An 18,386-nucleotide genomic window follows, 5' to 3' on the forward strand; every position below is an offset into this window, starting at 1 on the left:
CATGTCAAATGTGTTGTCTTTTTCTGTTTGATGTTCATTGATATTTGAATATTATCTGCATATGAAGATAATCTAATAATCAAAATATGAGTTAAAAGTGTTCTCATTTGTTTGGTGACGTCTCGACCAATATATATTTGTGCCTTATACTCGTTTTACAATAAAAGGTTTAAAGAGCAATTCCAAAAATTTGGCACTTAGTCACCTATTTAATTAAAAGATTCAAATACATGGTGAATTGAATATATTCATAAATCAATTGAAAGGAAGGTCAAATTTAATAGCGAAGAATTCTTTATATGCCAGTTTTATAATAGTCTCGTAAACTCAGGAACCGTTGTGTAATTATTATCTTACAGTTTTCAGTGCATGTGTAAACTGTAAAAATAATATAGAGGTTCTGAAATAAATTTTAAAAGACAATTTTGAAATTGTTTAATTGGGGAAAATTTAATTTTATATTATTGGCAATTGTTTGATGTTTTAAATGTTCATAATGAACTATGGGCTATATTAAAAGTGTTAGATGTATTATGTCTTCTGGAACTTGTTATAATTGTCTAGTTATTTGTTTAAACATTATTTTTATGGAAATATTAATTTCTGTCTCTTTGCAACCTTTACTTGTAAAGCAGAGACAATATAGCAAAAATATCCCAGGCCTTCTCGGAACCTTCCCCTCTGATGAGTAAGTGATTTCTTACTCACCCTTGCAGTGCCCGCTCCACCGCCCTCTCGTCTTAATCTTACTGACACTCCCACTCGCCATTGTTTAAGCCTGGTAGTGTTTGCGAACCGGTCGGAGTTAATTTCTTATCTTTTATTGTGTTCAGTGCTTGTGTTTTTCGTTACCGATTTAAAATGTCAGGAAAACGAAAGAAGGTTGTGTTTACGATTGCGCAAAAACTAGAAATAATTTTCAAAGTAGCAAACGACGCTACAAGGCAGCAGATGGGATTGGATTATGGAATCGCGAAAACAACAGTGTGACATTCTAAAGCAAAAAGACAAACTGGTGAACTTTGCATTAGTGTCGGACAGTGCTTCCGCAATGAAAACGCGAAAAACTATGAAGTGTTCTACCTTTGATGAGCTAGACACAGCATTGACAGAGTGGTTAGCTCAAGTTCGAAAAGAGTAATCCTCCTCTAACCTCCTGAACCTCCTGTAAATGGTCCTATCATTGCAGCGAAGGCAAAAACCTTTTTTGAGTTGTTAGGCCTGAAAGGAAATTTTGATGCTTCTTCTGGCTGGTTCACTCGTTTTAAACAGCGACATGGAATTCGAGAAATTGGACTTCATGGGAAGAAACTTAGTGGTGACTAACAAGCAGCCTATGATTTCCGCCATGAATTTGAAGAATTTGTTTTAAAAGAAGAGCTATCTTTTGAACAAATTTAGAATGCCGACGAATCGGGACTTTTGTGGAAATATCTTCCCACTCGCACTTTAGCATCTGAAAGTGAAAGTAAAGCGGCGGTACATAAAAGCAGCAAGGAAAGGATCACTATCATATCTTGCAGTAACGCTAGCTGTGGACATAGACTTGTTGTCATTGGAAAGTAAAAAAAAACGCCGAGATCTTTCAAATGCACTAGGATAGAAAATTTGCCCATTGATTACTTTAAACAAAAAAAAAAAAAAAAGGATGGATGAACCGACACATTTTTCAAGATGGTTCGAAAAAATCTTTGTTCTTCAAGTGCGTAAACATCTTAAATCGAAAAAGCTGTGCTATTGATCGACAACGCACCTTCTCACCCAGCAACTAGCATGCTAAAGTCTTCTGATGGACAAATTTTTGCAACGTTCCCAAACGTTACTGCGCTTATCCAACCAATGGACCAAGGAGTCATTGCGACAATGAAGAGAACATACCAAACCAAGCTGCTAATGGCCAAAATTGAAGAAGGTTATGATCTGAAAGACATTTGGAAACACTACACAATCTTGGACAGCATCTACGATATTGCATCTGAATGGGATTCAGTGAAACCATCAACCCTCATAAATCATGGAGAAAACTCATGCCTAATGTTGAAGCCAACAACAACCTAACCCCTTTGAGTTGTGAAAAAGAGAATGAAGATGTAGACACGCATCCACGGGAACTCTTGCCGATATGGTGAAAACAGTTGCGGGTGGTGAGAACTTCGATGCTGAAAACGAGTGGTTGGAGTGTGACGTCAACGAACCTGGCTTCGAATGCTTGACAGATGATGAAATTATGAAGAAAGCAAGGGAAGAGACCGAGAATGAAGGAGAGCGAAGTGAAGGCGAAGAAGAGCCCACTGTGCAGATGCGGAAGTTACACGAAGCGGCTTTGCAACAAGTCGACGGACTGCTGAGCTGTTTGGAAGAACAAGACGATGCGGAGTTGGCCGAGAAACTTATGCTACGAAAAATGCAATCTCAGATCAAGAGAAAATGCTTCCAAAGCAAGAAGCAAACACAACTGACTGATTTCTTCTAAAAGGTGTAGTTTTACAGTTATACTCTTGTAATTACATAATACATTACAGTATTAAAACAGTACATATGTTTTAATTTTTCTGTGTATCCTTGACGCCTCTCATAAGTACAAAGCACTTTTCTGTTTTCATTAACAAAATGCATTTTAGGTTAGTTTTGAGTGATATACTAAAATATTAAGTGTTAGTTAAACATTTCCAGCTGTTTATTTTATGTTTTATTGTACATAAAACGATTTTTCAAAGTTGAATTGATTGTTTTCTCTTTTGCTATACCCGTTTCTAGCTTTTTTTCGGATTATCTGCGATTTTTGTTATCTGCGGCGGCTGCGCCACCCAATTCCGCGGATAATCAATCTTATGAGGTCCTCTTACATAAAGAGGAGTATTTCATTTATTACCATTCAGAAAGAACTGTTGAATTGCATTCTGTTAACTTTTTATTGTTAATGTAAAAATTTCTATTTCATGACACAGTTTTATTTAACTTTCTTCTCTCTTTTCAGGTAAAATTTTAAAATTAATGTTTAAGCTTCTTTGATTTACCTACTTTTCCAGAAATTTTCCATGCATCTGTGATAACAATATATCATTTCATAGGATTTCTTCTTTTTTTTTTTTTTTTTTTTTTTCAAATCTTTGTGTAGTAGTCAACTTAATCATTGAGGATTTCTATTTTTTACAGCAATGGATGCAAATAAATATTTTTCACCTATGATTAGTTTGTATAATGAAGAATTTAATTAATTGTTAGTAGTCTCATGATTTTAAGTGGTGTTGAAATTGGATTTCCAAATGAACGGAAATTTAAATTAACTGAATGTAATCTTGTACCAAATTAGGAGGAGTAGATTATTCCCTGTATTCAAAGGCAGTGATTTTTCATCTTTATTGCTCTTCTGCATCATATAGAGTAAAAATTAAAAATGAAATATGTGAAAATATCCTTTTTGAATTAAATAGCTTTAATTAATTGCACAATTTTTTGTTATAATATATTTGATCATTTATGATGACAATAAAAATAGTATTTCCTATATACAAATAGTAGTAGGGGTTTAGCAGAATTTCAATAGGAATATTGAATAGGATTGAACAATAGAAATGATGCATATTAGAATTATTGCATCTAATTTGCTTGCATTTCTTTTCGGAAGTTTTGATTTACAAACAGCCTTTGTGTCATCTTCAAGCAGGAAAAGTTGAAAAGGCAAAGCTAAACAGTGGTCTGCATTGAAAATGTTAAAATTTATATTGAAAGTGGACTTCCAGTAATCAGTCCATAACTTATATATGGCATTAAAAACTTTTCTGACATTGTGTGTATCAGTTGCTTTTTGTGAGAGTTTTGATTGAAAGCTATATTTGATCAACAAGGAGATTTCTGTCCCGAGTCTCGATAGCTGTAGGTTTGTCACTGGCTGTATCAGCATGTTGGAGGCATTACACTTTTGTTAGAGTGAAGTAGATCAGCATTTCCCAACCAGAGTTCCCCATAACATTGTTAAGTGTTTTGCAAGAGAGAAGGAAATAACACATACATCATAAAAGAGAAAACAGTTTTTTTCCTGATTTGTATTCTTAGTGGGGGAAGTAGGTGTGACTGTCAAAAGAGTCTAGCCTATGATAATTGAAAAGCCGCTTTTGGCTATGCTTGGTTAGACTCGCCAAATGCCATCAACCTGTTGTATGAATTTCTTTGTTACTTGCATTACCAATTCAGTTGTAAAAAGAAAAAACGATTAGTTATTATTTATTAATAGAAGATTGACTTTTTCTTTAGCAGTTTTTGTTATACTCTACATTGGCATTGCAATACTATACATGCTACAGGAATCTTAACTGAGCATAGTTTGAATAGCCAAAGGCAGCTTTTCAATTGTCAAGGATTAGAATCTAGTGTGACTGTGTATACAAGAAGTGTAGGATTATTGGTGATCAGAGTGCTAAGTGCATATTTTTTATTTTACTGTTATTTAATTTATTTAACTGTTATTTTTATTACTATTATTTGATTTTGTTTCTCATTTTTAATTCTGTAGATTTATATAGTTAAAATGTAGTGACACTTGAAGACAAACAATCCAGATAATTCTGAAGAGACTAGTGATAAAAGGTTTAGAATCTCATATAAAATTTCAAAAGGCTGATAAAGAAAGAGGTGCAAAAAAGGTTCATTGTTACAATGGAAGTTATCTATCAATAAGCTTTACATGGCATTTATCAGTGGGTTTAGCATGACTGCAGAACTGCCTGACAATGGAAGAAATTTATTTCAGCAAAGAATCACAAAATCTAGAAATATTTGTCACTAAACCAAATTAGTCAAGCAAAATTGGTCACTATTTTTTATAGGTTTCAAGTTAGACCATTGAAAATGAGCTTGAAATTCAAGATATTTTTTAATCCGTGTTTAACCACGGTCAAGGCTCTCTATAAGGATTATCAAGGGGCTGAAAGTTTCCTTCGCTATATCCAATTTGAAAAATAAATCAGCTTTCAAAATAGTGTAAAAATTGATTGATGAATCGCAGAAGAAGGGTGATGAGCATTATCACCGAAAAGAAGCTAACGGTAACTTTAATTTAAAAGTTGTTTAAGTGCGGCTAAGCCTAATTTTTGTTTACATTTGAAACTTAACAGAATAGTGAGTTCAGTGTCTTTTTGCTGATTGGTAACAGAATTAAACTTTCATTTTTGCGCACCGAAAAATCTGCCTTGTTGCCTGCTGGCCGAATTGTTTTTGCATAGAAACTAATTTTAAAAAAATTTTTTGATTGTTTTAACTGTATTTGGTGTTAAGATATTTTGAGGTTTTATGTTGCTGCGAAGTGAGAACGGAATTAATTAAATAAGATCTCTAAGCATTCTATATCTCTAAAGAAATTCGAGTAAATAAGCATTTCGTTTTAGCAGCAAATATTGTCGCCAGTCTGTCTCGAACAAAGGAGAATATTAATGAGTAGTGTGTGTGTATTAGGTAAGTAGCGCTGAATCGTCTGTGAAAAACTTTTTTTCATTTGTTTAACTTCTTTTATACATTGCTTTAGATTTATTATAGTATATGAATAGAACATGTGGCAACGATTAGATAATTCTTCAGATAATACAAATTTTGTGCATTATGACTTATAAAATGGACGAGATGTCGCGCTGTTAAGTGTACCTAGTGCCAGAGTCCCGATATGATAAATAAATATAGTGAATTTTAAAGAGTGCATTTATACTATTGTACTTTATGCACTATTGATGAAGTAAATTTAATTCAATAAGTTTAAATGTAATGCAGGAAAAAATGCGTATAATTTAATATTCGGTACAAGGAAGTCATTTGGTGTATACATCAGATTTTTTAATTTTAGAAAAGAAAATAAGTCAGTATATAAAAAGCTTAGTTTTATTCAAAACTGCATGGAGATAGGGAAAATATTGGGCTTTATATTCGAATTCAGTTCTGGGCTGCAGCGATTTTTCTACAAATTCTTAAAGTGCAGGAACACTTTTGGGAGCCAATGTACACTCGTATATCTTGGACAGGGGTACTTCACTGCTGTCATTATTAATCCAAAGGAGTAATTTGATCAGAAGGATTATTAATTTTGTTTTGGCATTTTGCACTGAATCACTAAAAATGGCGTATCATTTTCCAGAATGTTGCCACCAAATATTGTCCTCCAGTGTTATATTTAAAGGAGTTAAATAATGAAGAATCAGCATAAATGTATGTATATTTCTCGCACTGTGATAAAACAACGGTACCTAGGGCCATCAAATTTTGAATAACGTAATCTTCCACCGAATATGGGCATCTGGAAGCCCTAATTTGGAATTTGTTTTATTATAGATTTCATATTTTGTAATACTTAACGAGTTTTTGATTAACAAACTCAACAATTTCAAAGCGAGAATGGTAACACTGTACGAAAAAAAAAAACATTTTTATCTCCAGCACGCGAGACTGCATATCGGAAATTCTAAAGATATGCTCATTTTAAAATTATTTTGCGATATTGCTGAATTTAATTTTATGGTTTAAGTGCGGAGAACATATTTAATAAATAAAGGTAACACACAAAACGAAAAAAAAACGGACTTTGGGCGTAATGTGAAAACTTTGATTCTCCACCCCCCCTCCCTCTGCAACTTTAGCTTACAATCAAACAGCCAAATCTAAAAATGCAGAAGACATCGGATTAGATTTTTAATTCTAAATTATGTCTTTATTTGAAGATATAAATACATGTGTATTATGCGTGTTGATTTAGGACATTTAAAATTTATATATTGTTTATTTAACTGTTTATATTGAAGTGAAAATTTGATTTTTTCCCCCCATTTTAAGAGAATATGAAAATCCAAGGGAAATTAAGTTTCACCAAGTAATAGGAGAAATCCTTGCCTTGCGTCTTGTATGCGGAAACACTTTCGGTTGCTTTGAAAAATATATAAAAATAAATCTTAAAATGTTGAAAGAGCTAGAAGCAGTTTTATGAAGTATGATTTCGGTGGAAAAGCAAGGAAAAATGTCAAAGCACGTGGGAATGGAAAGACTCGGGTTTCAACCATCTAAATTGATATGTTATTAAAATCATGAAATCCAGAAATTTTAATCTACAACAGAAGTTTCGCGTGATATTTTAGTTTCCTCCTTCAGTCTTTCCACAAAATTAGAAAATATTCTATTATAAAATCCTCAGGATTTTTAAAATTCTGTGAAACAAAAACTTTTAGAGATCATTCTAAGAGTAAAATTTTATTTTTAAATTTTACATATTATAGCTTTATATGGCATAAACTAAGAAATTGCAGGTAAGGAAAAAAAGTACCACCGAAATTCCAAAATGTACTTTTTATTTCATTTAGAGAATTTAAATTTTTTATTATTTTTAAAATATATTCTTAAGGTGAAAACTAAAGATGAATAAGCAGTTAGCTATAAGTTTGAATTTTGCAACTCACCAATATTAACTTTTGTAAGTTGAATTAAATATCAAAATTAACGTTACTCTTTTCTCTTACAAAACGAATTTTCGATTACTCGAATTTTTTTTCCCTACTCAGTTTAATTTCAGGTAATCAAACCTAACAAACGTTGCCATTTCTCTAAACAAATGAAATCATTTATTTCTGAGCCTGCTGTCCTTGTAAAAATTTTCAACAGTTACAGTTGCGTTTACAGAGGAAATGAGCAAAGAACTTTCACAATGAGGCTAACTATTTGATCAGCCATTGAAGAAAGGAAGACAAATATTGTCCTTCAGGGATACAATGTGCATGAATAATTGGCCTTGTACGTTTTTATGTAGTAAATTGTATGATTACCAAGAAGTACAACGGGGATGAGTGGTAGTACTTGACCTTTATTATAAATCGAAATATAACAAGACATTATCAGCATTTCAATGGTAAAATTGACATGTTTGGTGCTTTTCAAAAATGCGGGAAACTGACTGCGAAATCATTAAAGTGTGAAATCCTAAACATGTTTATTTCTTTGACTTCAGGATTTGTTTGAATTGCTGTAAAGGTTCATCGTTGATTTCCTTGTAGCCAGGAATTTCGGATTTCACCTTCTGGTACCATGCGTTGACTTTTGGGAATTCATCGAAACTGTAGTCAGCAAGCTGCGAATAAAACCACTGTATTAAAAAATATGACCACGTAAAAAAATAAACAATTTTACCTTTTAATTACTAATGAGAAGAAATCCACTTCATGATACAGCTAATTAATTGCGTTAATTAAGAGGTAAACATTTTTTGTAAGTTAGCAGCAACCTAGTTATATTGCATCAAGGTCTATACTTGAATAAAAATTTATTTATTTATTTATTAAATCAACTGATTACTAGCAAATAGCAATAAAAAAGGAGAAAATACCAGATAAATAGCAAAGAATTAACAATGTATTAAAAATAGCTTGTGGAATTTGAGGTTTTTTTTTTTTTTTTTTTTTTTTCCCCCGCCGGGTAAACCACTTTTAACATTAAAGAAAATCAAATTTCAATTTTTCCGACATGAAGGTATGTCTCACGATCTATTCCATCTCACTGCCTTCTCTTATTTAATTTATTTGTTATTTTAATTAATATTTCACGGAATAAAAAATTATTAAGGTAACCGAACACCATGACTAAAGTTAGCATTCTTTGTAACTACACAGAAACTTAAAATACTTGGTGGACTTTGAACGAAATTTGGTCCCCCACTTCGGTGCAGTCCTTTCTTACATTTTATGTATCGATCCTAGCGCTTACACCGTTAACTGAACCGTAACCCTGGAAGTGGCAATGGAAACGTATAGTGCGCTGTTCGTTTCCATCAGACTGCCATGCGTAGTCTTCGCTGAGAACAATTTGATTTATAATAACCAGTATCCTCCACTTAAAGCAACAGGCTTTATAGCAGTGGAAAACCTCAAATTGCCCAAAAGCAGAGGAGAGGGGGAAAAAAGAAATGGAATGAAATATATGTTGGTAATCTCCCTTCCCCTTTTAACACACATACACACACTGAATATCGAGAATTTGCCACTACTGAAATCAGTCAATCAAGTTTCCCTAAAATTTAGAAAGATCATTGATTTGATGCAGTAAAGCCCAAGAAAGCTTCACGACTTTCTCCGAATTCACGGACAGGAAGCTTTCAACTGAAAACAGTGTCGTCCTTCCCTTAAACAATCCCAAACCTTTAAAAGCAGATATTTTGTTTCCTTAGATGGCAAGGTCGCTGTTACGTTAATCACGTAAAGGATAATCAAGCCAGCTTTAGGTTTTGATTAGAAGATTCTGAAGGAACATTTCAACTACAGTGCAAGCCTGCAATATTTTGGAAAGTGCAAAAACTATACTTTCGAAGGAGGTGAAGACCAAATTTTATTCAAGTAAGATTTAAAATTTGATTGGCATTGTTGGGTTTCTTTGTTATCAACGAAATAATTAAATCTAGCTTAATTTAAGGAAAATATGCAAGACATGTTTTGTTTATGATTAAAGTAACATAAAGCATTTTTAATGTCATATTATGAACCTTGACTGTAGAATTTTTATCTAAGAGCATATTGAGACAACAGTTAAATATAACGATTCTTCTGTTTACAATGCTTAACCTTTCTCATTCATAAAAGCATCTGCCACAAACCTCTATCTTATTGGTTTAAAAGTTATCCACAGGCTTGCTGAGTTGTGCCTAGGACTGCTTTAGTTACAGAGCTAGCAGTTTTACATCAGGACGTCCGGGGAACGCATATAAGCATTCTATACCGAGCCACGGGCGTAGGGAAAATCCGGTCTTGTGATTGGACATACTTTCCGACCACATCATTTTCTCTTGTCAAAATGGCCGGTTTAGACGGGATTCTTACGGTTTTGTTTCCGATGAATGGTTCGCATGAGTGACACGGATGCGTGAAAATTATCGTTTGTTTTCTTTGAAATGAAAAAATTTAGCTGCAGCGTTCTGCAGATGGCTTCCTGTGTCATGGAATTATAAAATCTTTAAAAGATTCTGTTAATATCAGAATTAAGCACTTTGATTATATAGATAGCTGAGTTCAAGAATTTAGTGCAAAGACAAAACACGCCGATCTCGCTTCAACTATTAAGGCGTTGTATGCTAGTAATTATATTATTGCAATTTTGTTGCATTCTGTTCCATTTACATTGCAGAAAATATATTTCCTTTGCCAAATGTTATGTTATGTTATTTCCATGTTAATGTCCATATCATTTATATGCTGTTGCCTTAAATGAAAGAAAAAAGTGCATTCACTATTGTCACTGAAGTTAATACACGTGTATAAGAAAGGGAACTTACTTCTACGACAAACACCATTTTTATGCAAAAGTACAAAAGATGTTACACATTAAAAAATGGTCAATACAGTCAAAAGTCGTTAATTCGGACACCCATAATCCGAAATGATCTATAATCCGGACCTTAAAGCTAAAAACTTTCTGCGCATGCGCCGCGTTGACACATGCGCATAGGCGTGTGCGCAAGCGCAGAATACGTTTTCGCGTGCGCGTTTTATGTATAACGGACGGTATAATCTAAAATTATCTAATTATCTATTTCAGTTAATGTTGATGATTGCGTTGTTCCTTAATCTTCGAATTGGATCCGGCTTATTATTTTTTGCAGACTGTAAGAACAATTTTATAAAGGTAAACTTGAACTTCCGATTATGTCAAATAGAATTTCAGATTCTGGAGCTCCCAAAGGATCGTACAAAACGAAAGTATGTTTCGACGTCCATCAAACAAAAAGTGGAATTGCTGCAAAAAATGGATAAAGACATGAAGAATGTGACAGAGGTTAGTGAAAACGAAAAAATTTCGATTGACAAGTTAGTCTGTATTCTCGGCACAACAATTAACGGGACTTGAACAGCGGAACTTTGTAACTGAACAAGAAATTGCGTCTGTTTATAGAATTAAAGAGAAAGTATTATCACATAAAACGAAGCAACTTAAAACAACTTACATTGAAAGAAATGTTTAATAAAGTAAACAAATAAATATTAAGCTTTTTTTTTGTAAATTTTGATAGCCTTTAGATATTATAATTGTTCTTTATTTCATAAATTACGGTTTCATATTTTTAATTTTAGAATTTCTGCATGCCATCTTACGAGATTTAAACCGATGATCTATAATCCGGAAAAATCGATAATCCGGAATAGCCGAAGTCCCGACGAGTTCGGATTTAACGACTTTTGACTGTATTCAGTAAGTAATATTATTCAATTTAAAATACGCATCTCTGTTTCTCTGTTCCAAATCTTAGTCCAACTTCAAAAATAAATTTTACTTTTCAGACTGATTATAAATATTGTGAATTTACTGTATACTATCTTAGCTCCCAAACGTCGTTTTTGAAATTTACCGAAAATGACTTGTTTCATGCTTTCGGAGATTGCATCTGCAGAGAATGGATATACTATAATGAACACGAAATAACGAATTAATAATCGCAACACTTGTGGAGGTGTACCCAAAGCAAAGTCAAGGCGTTCCTAAGCGTAGAGGAAATGTCATCGGAATCCATATCCAATGACGAGAAGGGATTTTTCTCTATGTGCGTGGCGCGGTACAGAATACTTATATGCGTCCGGGACAATTAATGGAGCCTGACTGCTAATCACAAACCAAGGCTGTTGGTTTGTCTGTGTCTGTTGCCTCCCCCACCACCACATGGGGCTAATACTCATTTTCTTGGGGGTGAACTCTCGTAAATCTTCTTGATGAGAAAGCTAAACAAGGACACTTTCTCTTTTGTGAACCTTATTTCATATTTATTATCAGACATAAGAGTTTTTTTTTACCCTTCTACAGACGTTCTCCTAGATTAATGCAATGGTATACAACACTACAAAATACAGTGGATGGACAAAAATATGGAAACACCTTGTGAAATGCATGTTTAAAAAGAAAAATTGATTTTAATGAAATATGTAGGTGGCGGTGGCGTTTTTGATTACTGACGCCACCTATACAACTTCGTAAATGTGCTAAACAGTTCAGTTGTTGTCGGAGTACTGTTATGTGAGGTTGTCATTGCATTATGTCAGAGTTAACAGACTTCGAACGTGGGCAAATTGTTGGAGCACGTATGGTAGGTGCTTCCGTAAGCAAGGTAGCCGAGGCGTTTAGTGTTTCAAGAGGTACTGTATCGAAGATTTATTCCGCATATTTCAAAAGCGGAAAAACATCATCTGCTAAATCACAGCGCGGACGAAAGTGTGTCCTGAGTGATCGTGACAGACGATCATTAAGGGCAATTGTGACGAAAAATAAGAAGACCACAGCTGCAAAAGTTACTGCTGAAATGAATGTTGTGTTACCGAACCCTATGAGTACCAAAACAATTAGAAGGGAGCTTCATAAACAGGGAATTGCTGGCCGTGCTGCAATTGAGAAGCCACTCATCAGTGATGCTAATACCCGTAACAGGAAAAGGTGGTGTTTAAGTCATAAAGCCTGGACTATAGAGCAGTGGAAGCGAGTAATATGGTCTGACGAGTCTTCTTTCACATTGTTTCCCACTTCTGGCCGAGTTTACGTCTGGTAAACGCCATCTCAAGCCTATAATACTTGCTTTGCTTGTTGCCAAGAGTGAAACATGGGGGGGAGGGTTCTGTTATGGTTTGGGCAGCCATATCGTGGTTCTCTGCTAGCCCCATGATAACTGTGTCAGGGCACATGACTGCCAAGACTTATGTGAACATTTTGGGCGATCAAGTTCATCCCATGGTACAAACTTTGTTCCCCGATGGTGATGGTGTCTTCCAAGACGACAAAGCCCCTGTTCACACAGCTCACATTGTCCAGGACTGGTTTTCTGAGCACGAGGATGAGTTGTCCCATCTCCCCTGGCCACCATAGTCACCAGACCTGAATATTATCGAACCTTTGTGGTCTACATTAGAACGAAAAGTGCGTTCTCGTTATCCACCGCCAACATCGTTATCTGAACTTGCCACCGTTTTGCAGGAAGAATGGTATAATATTCCCTTGGCAAACGTACAGGAACTGTATTTATCCATTCCGAGAAGACTGCAAGCTGTTTTGATGCCAACGGGTTTCCTACACCATATTAAGCAAAGAAACATGTTTTTTAAAGGTGTTTCCATATTTTTGTCCAACCCTTGTATTTAATAAGACAGCGGTATTACAGTTAATGGCTGATGGTTTGAGCGTAACTTTTGTTAATTAAATAACTTTGACGAATGTGCGTTTAGCATTCTTTTGAGAAATGCTGTAGCGACAGTGAAGAATAAAACAACTCTTCATCTTTAGCGTTAAAACTAAAACTGAAAACGCAAGTACGCTAGGGAAAAAAATTGAAATGACAGCTTATATTACCTCAGCAGCAAAAGACAGACTTGCAACGACTGAGAGATCCGCAAGCGTGATGTTATTTCCAGCTACGTAATCATTTTTGGACAAAAATTGCTCCAAAAATCTTAAAGCCTTCTTGAAAACCTCATCCTTTTCGGGATCGGCAGGTTTACCTTGGAAAAGCTGAGGATACTGCAAAGAAGAGAAAGTGAAGAATGATTATTTTTAAGGGCACACTTATGACAAAACTGCTTAAAGGAAATAAAAGGGAGGTAATACAATCATCCATAGTGACACAGACATGTGATATAATGGCAAAGGAAGTTTGAGACAAGCAGAACTAGTTAATAATGCTATAAATTAGGAAACAAACTGAGTACAAATTAAGAATGATAAAGTACAGCTTTATCGATTGAGATATAGTACAATATGAAATTTCGAATCAAATTTTGATATCTTAATCAATTGTATTTAATTGCTCAATTTTAATAAAAGATTTTACGAGGCCGAAATTATATATTTATGTAATTATTTATTCCGAAAAATTTAGTCTTCAATTATTAAAAAAATTATAATATGGTTTTGTTTGGTTGGTTTAGTTAATTATGGTAAAGCACACTAGAGCTATCTGCGTACGGGAACCGGTGGCTTCGTGGAGGACTTCCTAAGGAAAACGGGTTCGTATACAGTTTACACATGGGGAAAACCACGAAAATGACCATGCCCGGAATTGAACCCAGGTCGGAACTACCAGCGTTCAGCCATTTAACCGCTCGGTCCAGGTGGGTCTATTTCAATGTGATAAGCAGTACAACAGAAAAACAATGGACTCAAAACTTGCAGTTCAGTTCCCTCCATATTACCTTTTATAAGTTTTTTTTTTTTTTTTTTTTTTTTTTTTTTTCAAAAAGATAGGATAAACTTTATACAGAATTTCTAAAGCCTCTTCAATCTAGTTAACTTCATGTGAAATTTTGAGACAATCAAAGCCTAACTTTACTTGTTATATCGAATTTATGAACACAACCTACTTTTGTAAAATTTATTTCTAGTTATATACAATTTATAAGATAAAAGTCAAAACTGTATTTGCATACAGTTTTATGTTATGCATCTGAATATGCAATAAAATATTTGCATACAATTTGAAAACAGTTCAAAAGCCAAAGATGAGGTAATACTAGTTGTTTATGTCAAGCTTATTCCTATAAGCGGAATGAACTGACTACAATGGGTTTTTTCGCAGCTTTTTTTCGCATGAAGTGGATATGTATAGTTTTTCTTGGAAAATTTTGATTTAAGTAAGAGAGTCGTCATTCTTTTCTCCTTCCAAACAGTAAACAGTCTTCGACTATTTAGCCTATAATAAATTAGTACATAAGGTTGCCAAGTTAATTTTTATTCCACTATGTCCGGTTATGAATGAATAGTTGCTGTTTAAAATTTAAAAAATTAAAACAGGATACATTTGAGAAAATTTACAAAGTTCAACTACCGGTACATTTAAGTAAGAACAACTTCGTAAATTTTTACGAACAGATCATACTCTTCAGCGATACGATTTTTAAGAATATCTTTCAGTAATTCAGTTAAATGCAGAGAAAAAATTGAAGATTTCCTTAAATAACTGCACCAGAGAAAGACAAACTTTATGCGGTTTCAGAATCCTTCTAGAATGTCTCAAGTAGGTGAGAAATTTTCAAACATCACCATCTTGATAATTTTTGTTGTAAAAATAGCTGTGGTGTAGAAATTTGGCAAGTTCTTTGTCAACCGACAGATAACTATAAGCTCTACAAAATTATACTTAAAGACTGGCAATACAATAGGCTACAACACCAAGATTAAATTAAAGGCATAATAAACAAAATCAACGTAGAAAATATACTAACTAAATAAAAAGAAATTAAAACGAAAAAACAAAAAAATACGCCGAGACTAGATCGCAAAAAATAATCACATCTATTCATAAAAATAAAAACTTTCAATATTTGTTTAAAACAGGATTTCTTAAGCTTTTTTCAGTCGCAACCCCTTTTAATCAATTTTTTCGCGATCCCTAGGACCCCATATTTACAAAAATTTTGTGGGACCCCCATAAGTATTGCGAAAATCCGACACACGCGTGAGTGAAACTCAATTTTTTCACTTGTTACTGTAATATACTATTGCAGTTTTAGGTCATTAGCTTTAATTTCTAATTTTAAGACATAGAACAATGTGAAAAGGTTAAATAAGTAATAGACGAAATGACAGCGTCACGTGCAAAGCAAGGAAAATGAGCTTTATATTATAAAAAGAATGCGTCGAAACGTTTTCGTTTTTTTCTTTGCCTGTATCGTCTTATCTATCTATTTTCCGATACGTAGCGTAAAAATATTTAGTTATTGTAAAATTATTAAAATAAGTTAAAGAAATAGCAAAACTTATAATTTTTGGCGACCGCCTACTGCAGGTCCCGCGACACACAGTTTAAGAAACCCTGATTTAAAAGACTTATCTTCACTTACTAAATATTCTGCTTCAGCTTTGTAGAGAGTTCCAATATCGAAATACAAGAGTCGGTCCACTACCGCTCTCGCCTGTGGGTCCTTAGGATAAAGATTGCTGTCCGGAGCGTATTTATTCACCAAATATGTCTGAATTGCACGGCTGAAATAAAAAAAAAAAAAAAAAAAAGAAAGAAAAAAAGAAAAAAAAAAAAAAAGAAAGAAAGAAACATATATATATATATATATCTTCCAAATTGTTGTAAATATATTTGCACTGTACATAAAATTCAAAAATAGTGAAATCCCTATTCACGAATTTAATTTGTGGGTAGAGTAGACTTTAAGGCACCCCTTGTATTATGGCGAAGTTGATTTATCGCCAAGTTGTTTCATTTATGGTAGCCTGAGTAGTTGAATGTTATGGAAACCCTATTGTGACGTAATCGGGTGCATGATTCTGGGAAATTTTGTATCATGGGATGTTTTGTAAGCATTTTTGTGGTGTGTGTTAAAACCGTTTAGATGGATTTGAATAGGTTTGTAGGAAGAAAGGTGTGAAGCGTTCGATCAGAATGAGTACCTGGTTTGAAACAAGTCATTTGAGTATGATTGATATTTTGATTTTTACGTGGCTCTGGGTGTACGAAGCGAACTCGAAAATCATGGTAAGTGAATATTTGCTTTTGGTAGTGCTTAAATGTATAACATGTTTTTCCTCTTTTTATGTTATTTTATAGTTTGGTTTAAAATGTATTTTATTGAGATTATGTACTTTTTTGCCTATATTGTAGAATTTGGTGCTCTTATGACTTTTTAAGTGAAAATATATCGATGTGTACATGGACAAAGTAAAGGGAGTGCGCAATGCAAGTTTGTGCAATTCTGGGATTTTTTTTAAGTGAAAATAGGTCGACGTGTACATGGATAAAGTTAAAAGAGTGAGCAATGACATTTTTGTGCAATACGGCGATTTTTTTTTAAGTGAAAATAGGACGACGTGTACATTGATAAAGTCAAAGGAGTGCGCAATGCCATTTTTGTGCAATACGGTGTGAAAATAAGTGGATGTGTACATGGATACCGAGTTTGTGCAATTGTTTGTCTTGCTATTTTGGCTTTGTGTAGCGGCGATTTTTGGCGCTTCGCAAGCCAAAATAAGTCAAAGAATTGCACAAAATCGGTATCAATGTACCGCCAAAAATCGCCAAGGGGTACCCTAAACTATACTTTTACCTAATTCGTTCCTGAAGGCCGTTAATCGTCCGAAATATTAGTAAATAAAAACTCGAGTTTTATTTCCTTCTTACCACTTGCCTTCGTGACGTAATTACAAAGCACGTTCAGGTAGAAGTCGGATCCTGAGTTCCAGTCCCGGCGAGAGCACTGCACATTTTTCACATCTCCCGCTCCGAAATATAATCCTTTAAGATTCTAAATTACGCCCGAACTGAAAGGTAATGAACAATAATTTGGCACCACCAGAGGCTAGCAACAGATCCTCCTTCCCAGTCAGTCTATTGGTGAAATGACGGTGGCATAAATGTCACAGAGGCATAGTCATAAGGCATAAAATGCAGGAGTTTCGTTCGCACCTGCATGACAGCCGTAGCCAATTAGAGAAGATAAATTTGCGCGTGCGTGGATGTGTTTACATCTTTCCTCGCACGCTTTCCCAATAGGTTTCGCGGGTTTGCTCTGATTGGTCGACTCTTATACCAACTCGTACAAGGTTGAAAACGTTAGAACTTTATGCCAAAACTTCTAAACCAGTTTTTGTGACGTAGCAAGGTCTGGTTGCCCAGCAACGAAGCTCAGCTTAAAACGGTCATGACATTTATGCTACCGTCTGAACGTTTGCTCCTTCCCTTATAGACTGCCTTTGTCGTGTAATGGGGAAGCACGTTCGGCTAGCAGTCGGAAGGTTTGGAGTTAAGAATCAAGTCTCCCGCTCGGAATGAAATCCTAATGATTCTATACAACTATTTTCCATACAGGAATTAATACAAAAAGCAGAGCTTAAATTGCGCCGGCACTTCTCAGTTTTCGAGATAAATTATAATTTCAGCTGGAACACACAGGAGCCCTAAATAAAAGGGCTCCGGCACTTCTTTTATGTAAGGGAACCACAATTTTAGCACATAATTTTGTTTTAATAGTAAAAACATGCCTTCGAAATCAATTCTAACTTCTGAATGCAAGCCTGTCTTTCCCTCGCACTTAAGCCTTGCACAGAGGTTCAGACTTTTACGGAAAGAAAAGTCCCCCAATCATATGTCACAGGCTTATTCACCGGGATATGCCATGAATTTATGAAAACGGGTAAATTTTGTATTCCTCGAAGAACTAATTTGTCCAAATTAGCTATAAACCAAATTAGTTATCTTATTTAAAAGAAGCCTGGTCGTGGGCGTTTCATGCTAGTGACTTCTTACTGAAGAGATCCTGTAGACTTTCTGAATGACGTAACCAAACGGGAGGACCACTCCTGTTACTTGTGCAGAGAAGTCTTATGTTTATTCTCACGCTGTATTCAGAAAAAGTATTCTGGGAAAAATTGACGGCTAGAATTATATCGGCAGGGCA

General features: G+C 34.5%; 1 protein-coding gene across 2 annotated transcripts in view; it reads right to left on the reverse strand.

Annotated features, from left to right (window-relative positions):
* Positions 1 to 7,811: 7,811 nt before the first annotated feature.
* LOC118187024 (glutathione S-transferase 1-like) overlaps positions 7,812 to 18,386 on the reverse strand; it is a 35,320-nt gene continuing 24,745 nt past the window's right edge. For both annotated transcript variants that reach the window (XM_085822741.1, XM_085822740.1), the window contains exons 3-5: positions 15,822 to 15,963; positions 13,336 to 13,503; positions 7,812 to 8,095 (exon numbers count right to left, since the gene is read on the reverse strand). In XM_085822741.1, coding sequence (XP_085678867.1) covers positions 7,958 to 8,095; positions 13,336 to 13,503; positions 15,822 to 15,963 — 448 coding nt within the window. In that variant the 3' untranslated portion in view covers positions 7,812 to 7,957. The remainder of the gene's footprint in view (positions 8,096 to 13,335; positions 13,504 to 15,821; positions 15,964 to 18,386) is intronic.

The sequence above is a fragment of the Stegodyphus dumicola genome, chromosome 8 (assembly GCF_044657685.1).
Source record: "Stegodyphus dumicola isolate Sdum_Otavi_A_Nest chromosome 8, ASM4465768v1".
NCBI lineage: Eukaryota > Metazoa > Arthropoda > Arachnida > Araneae > Eresidae > Stegodyphus > Stegodyphus dumicola.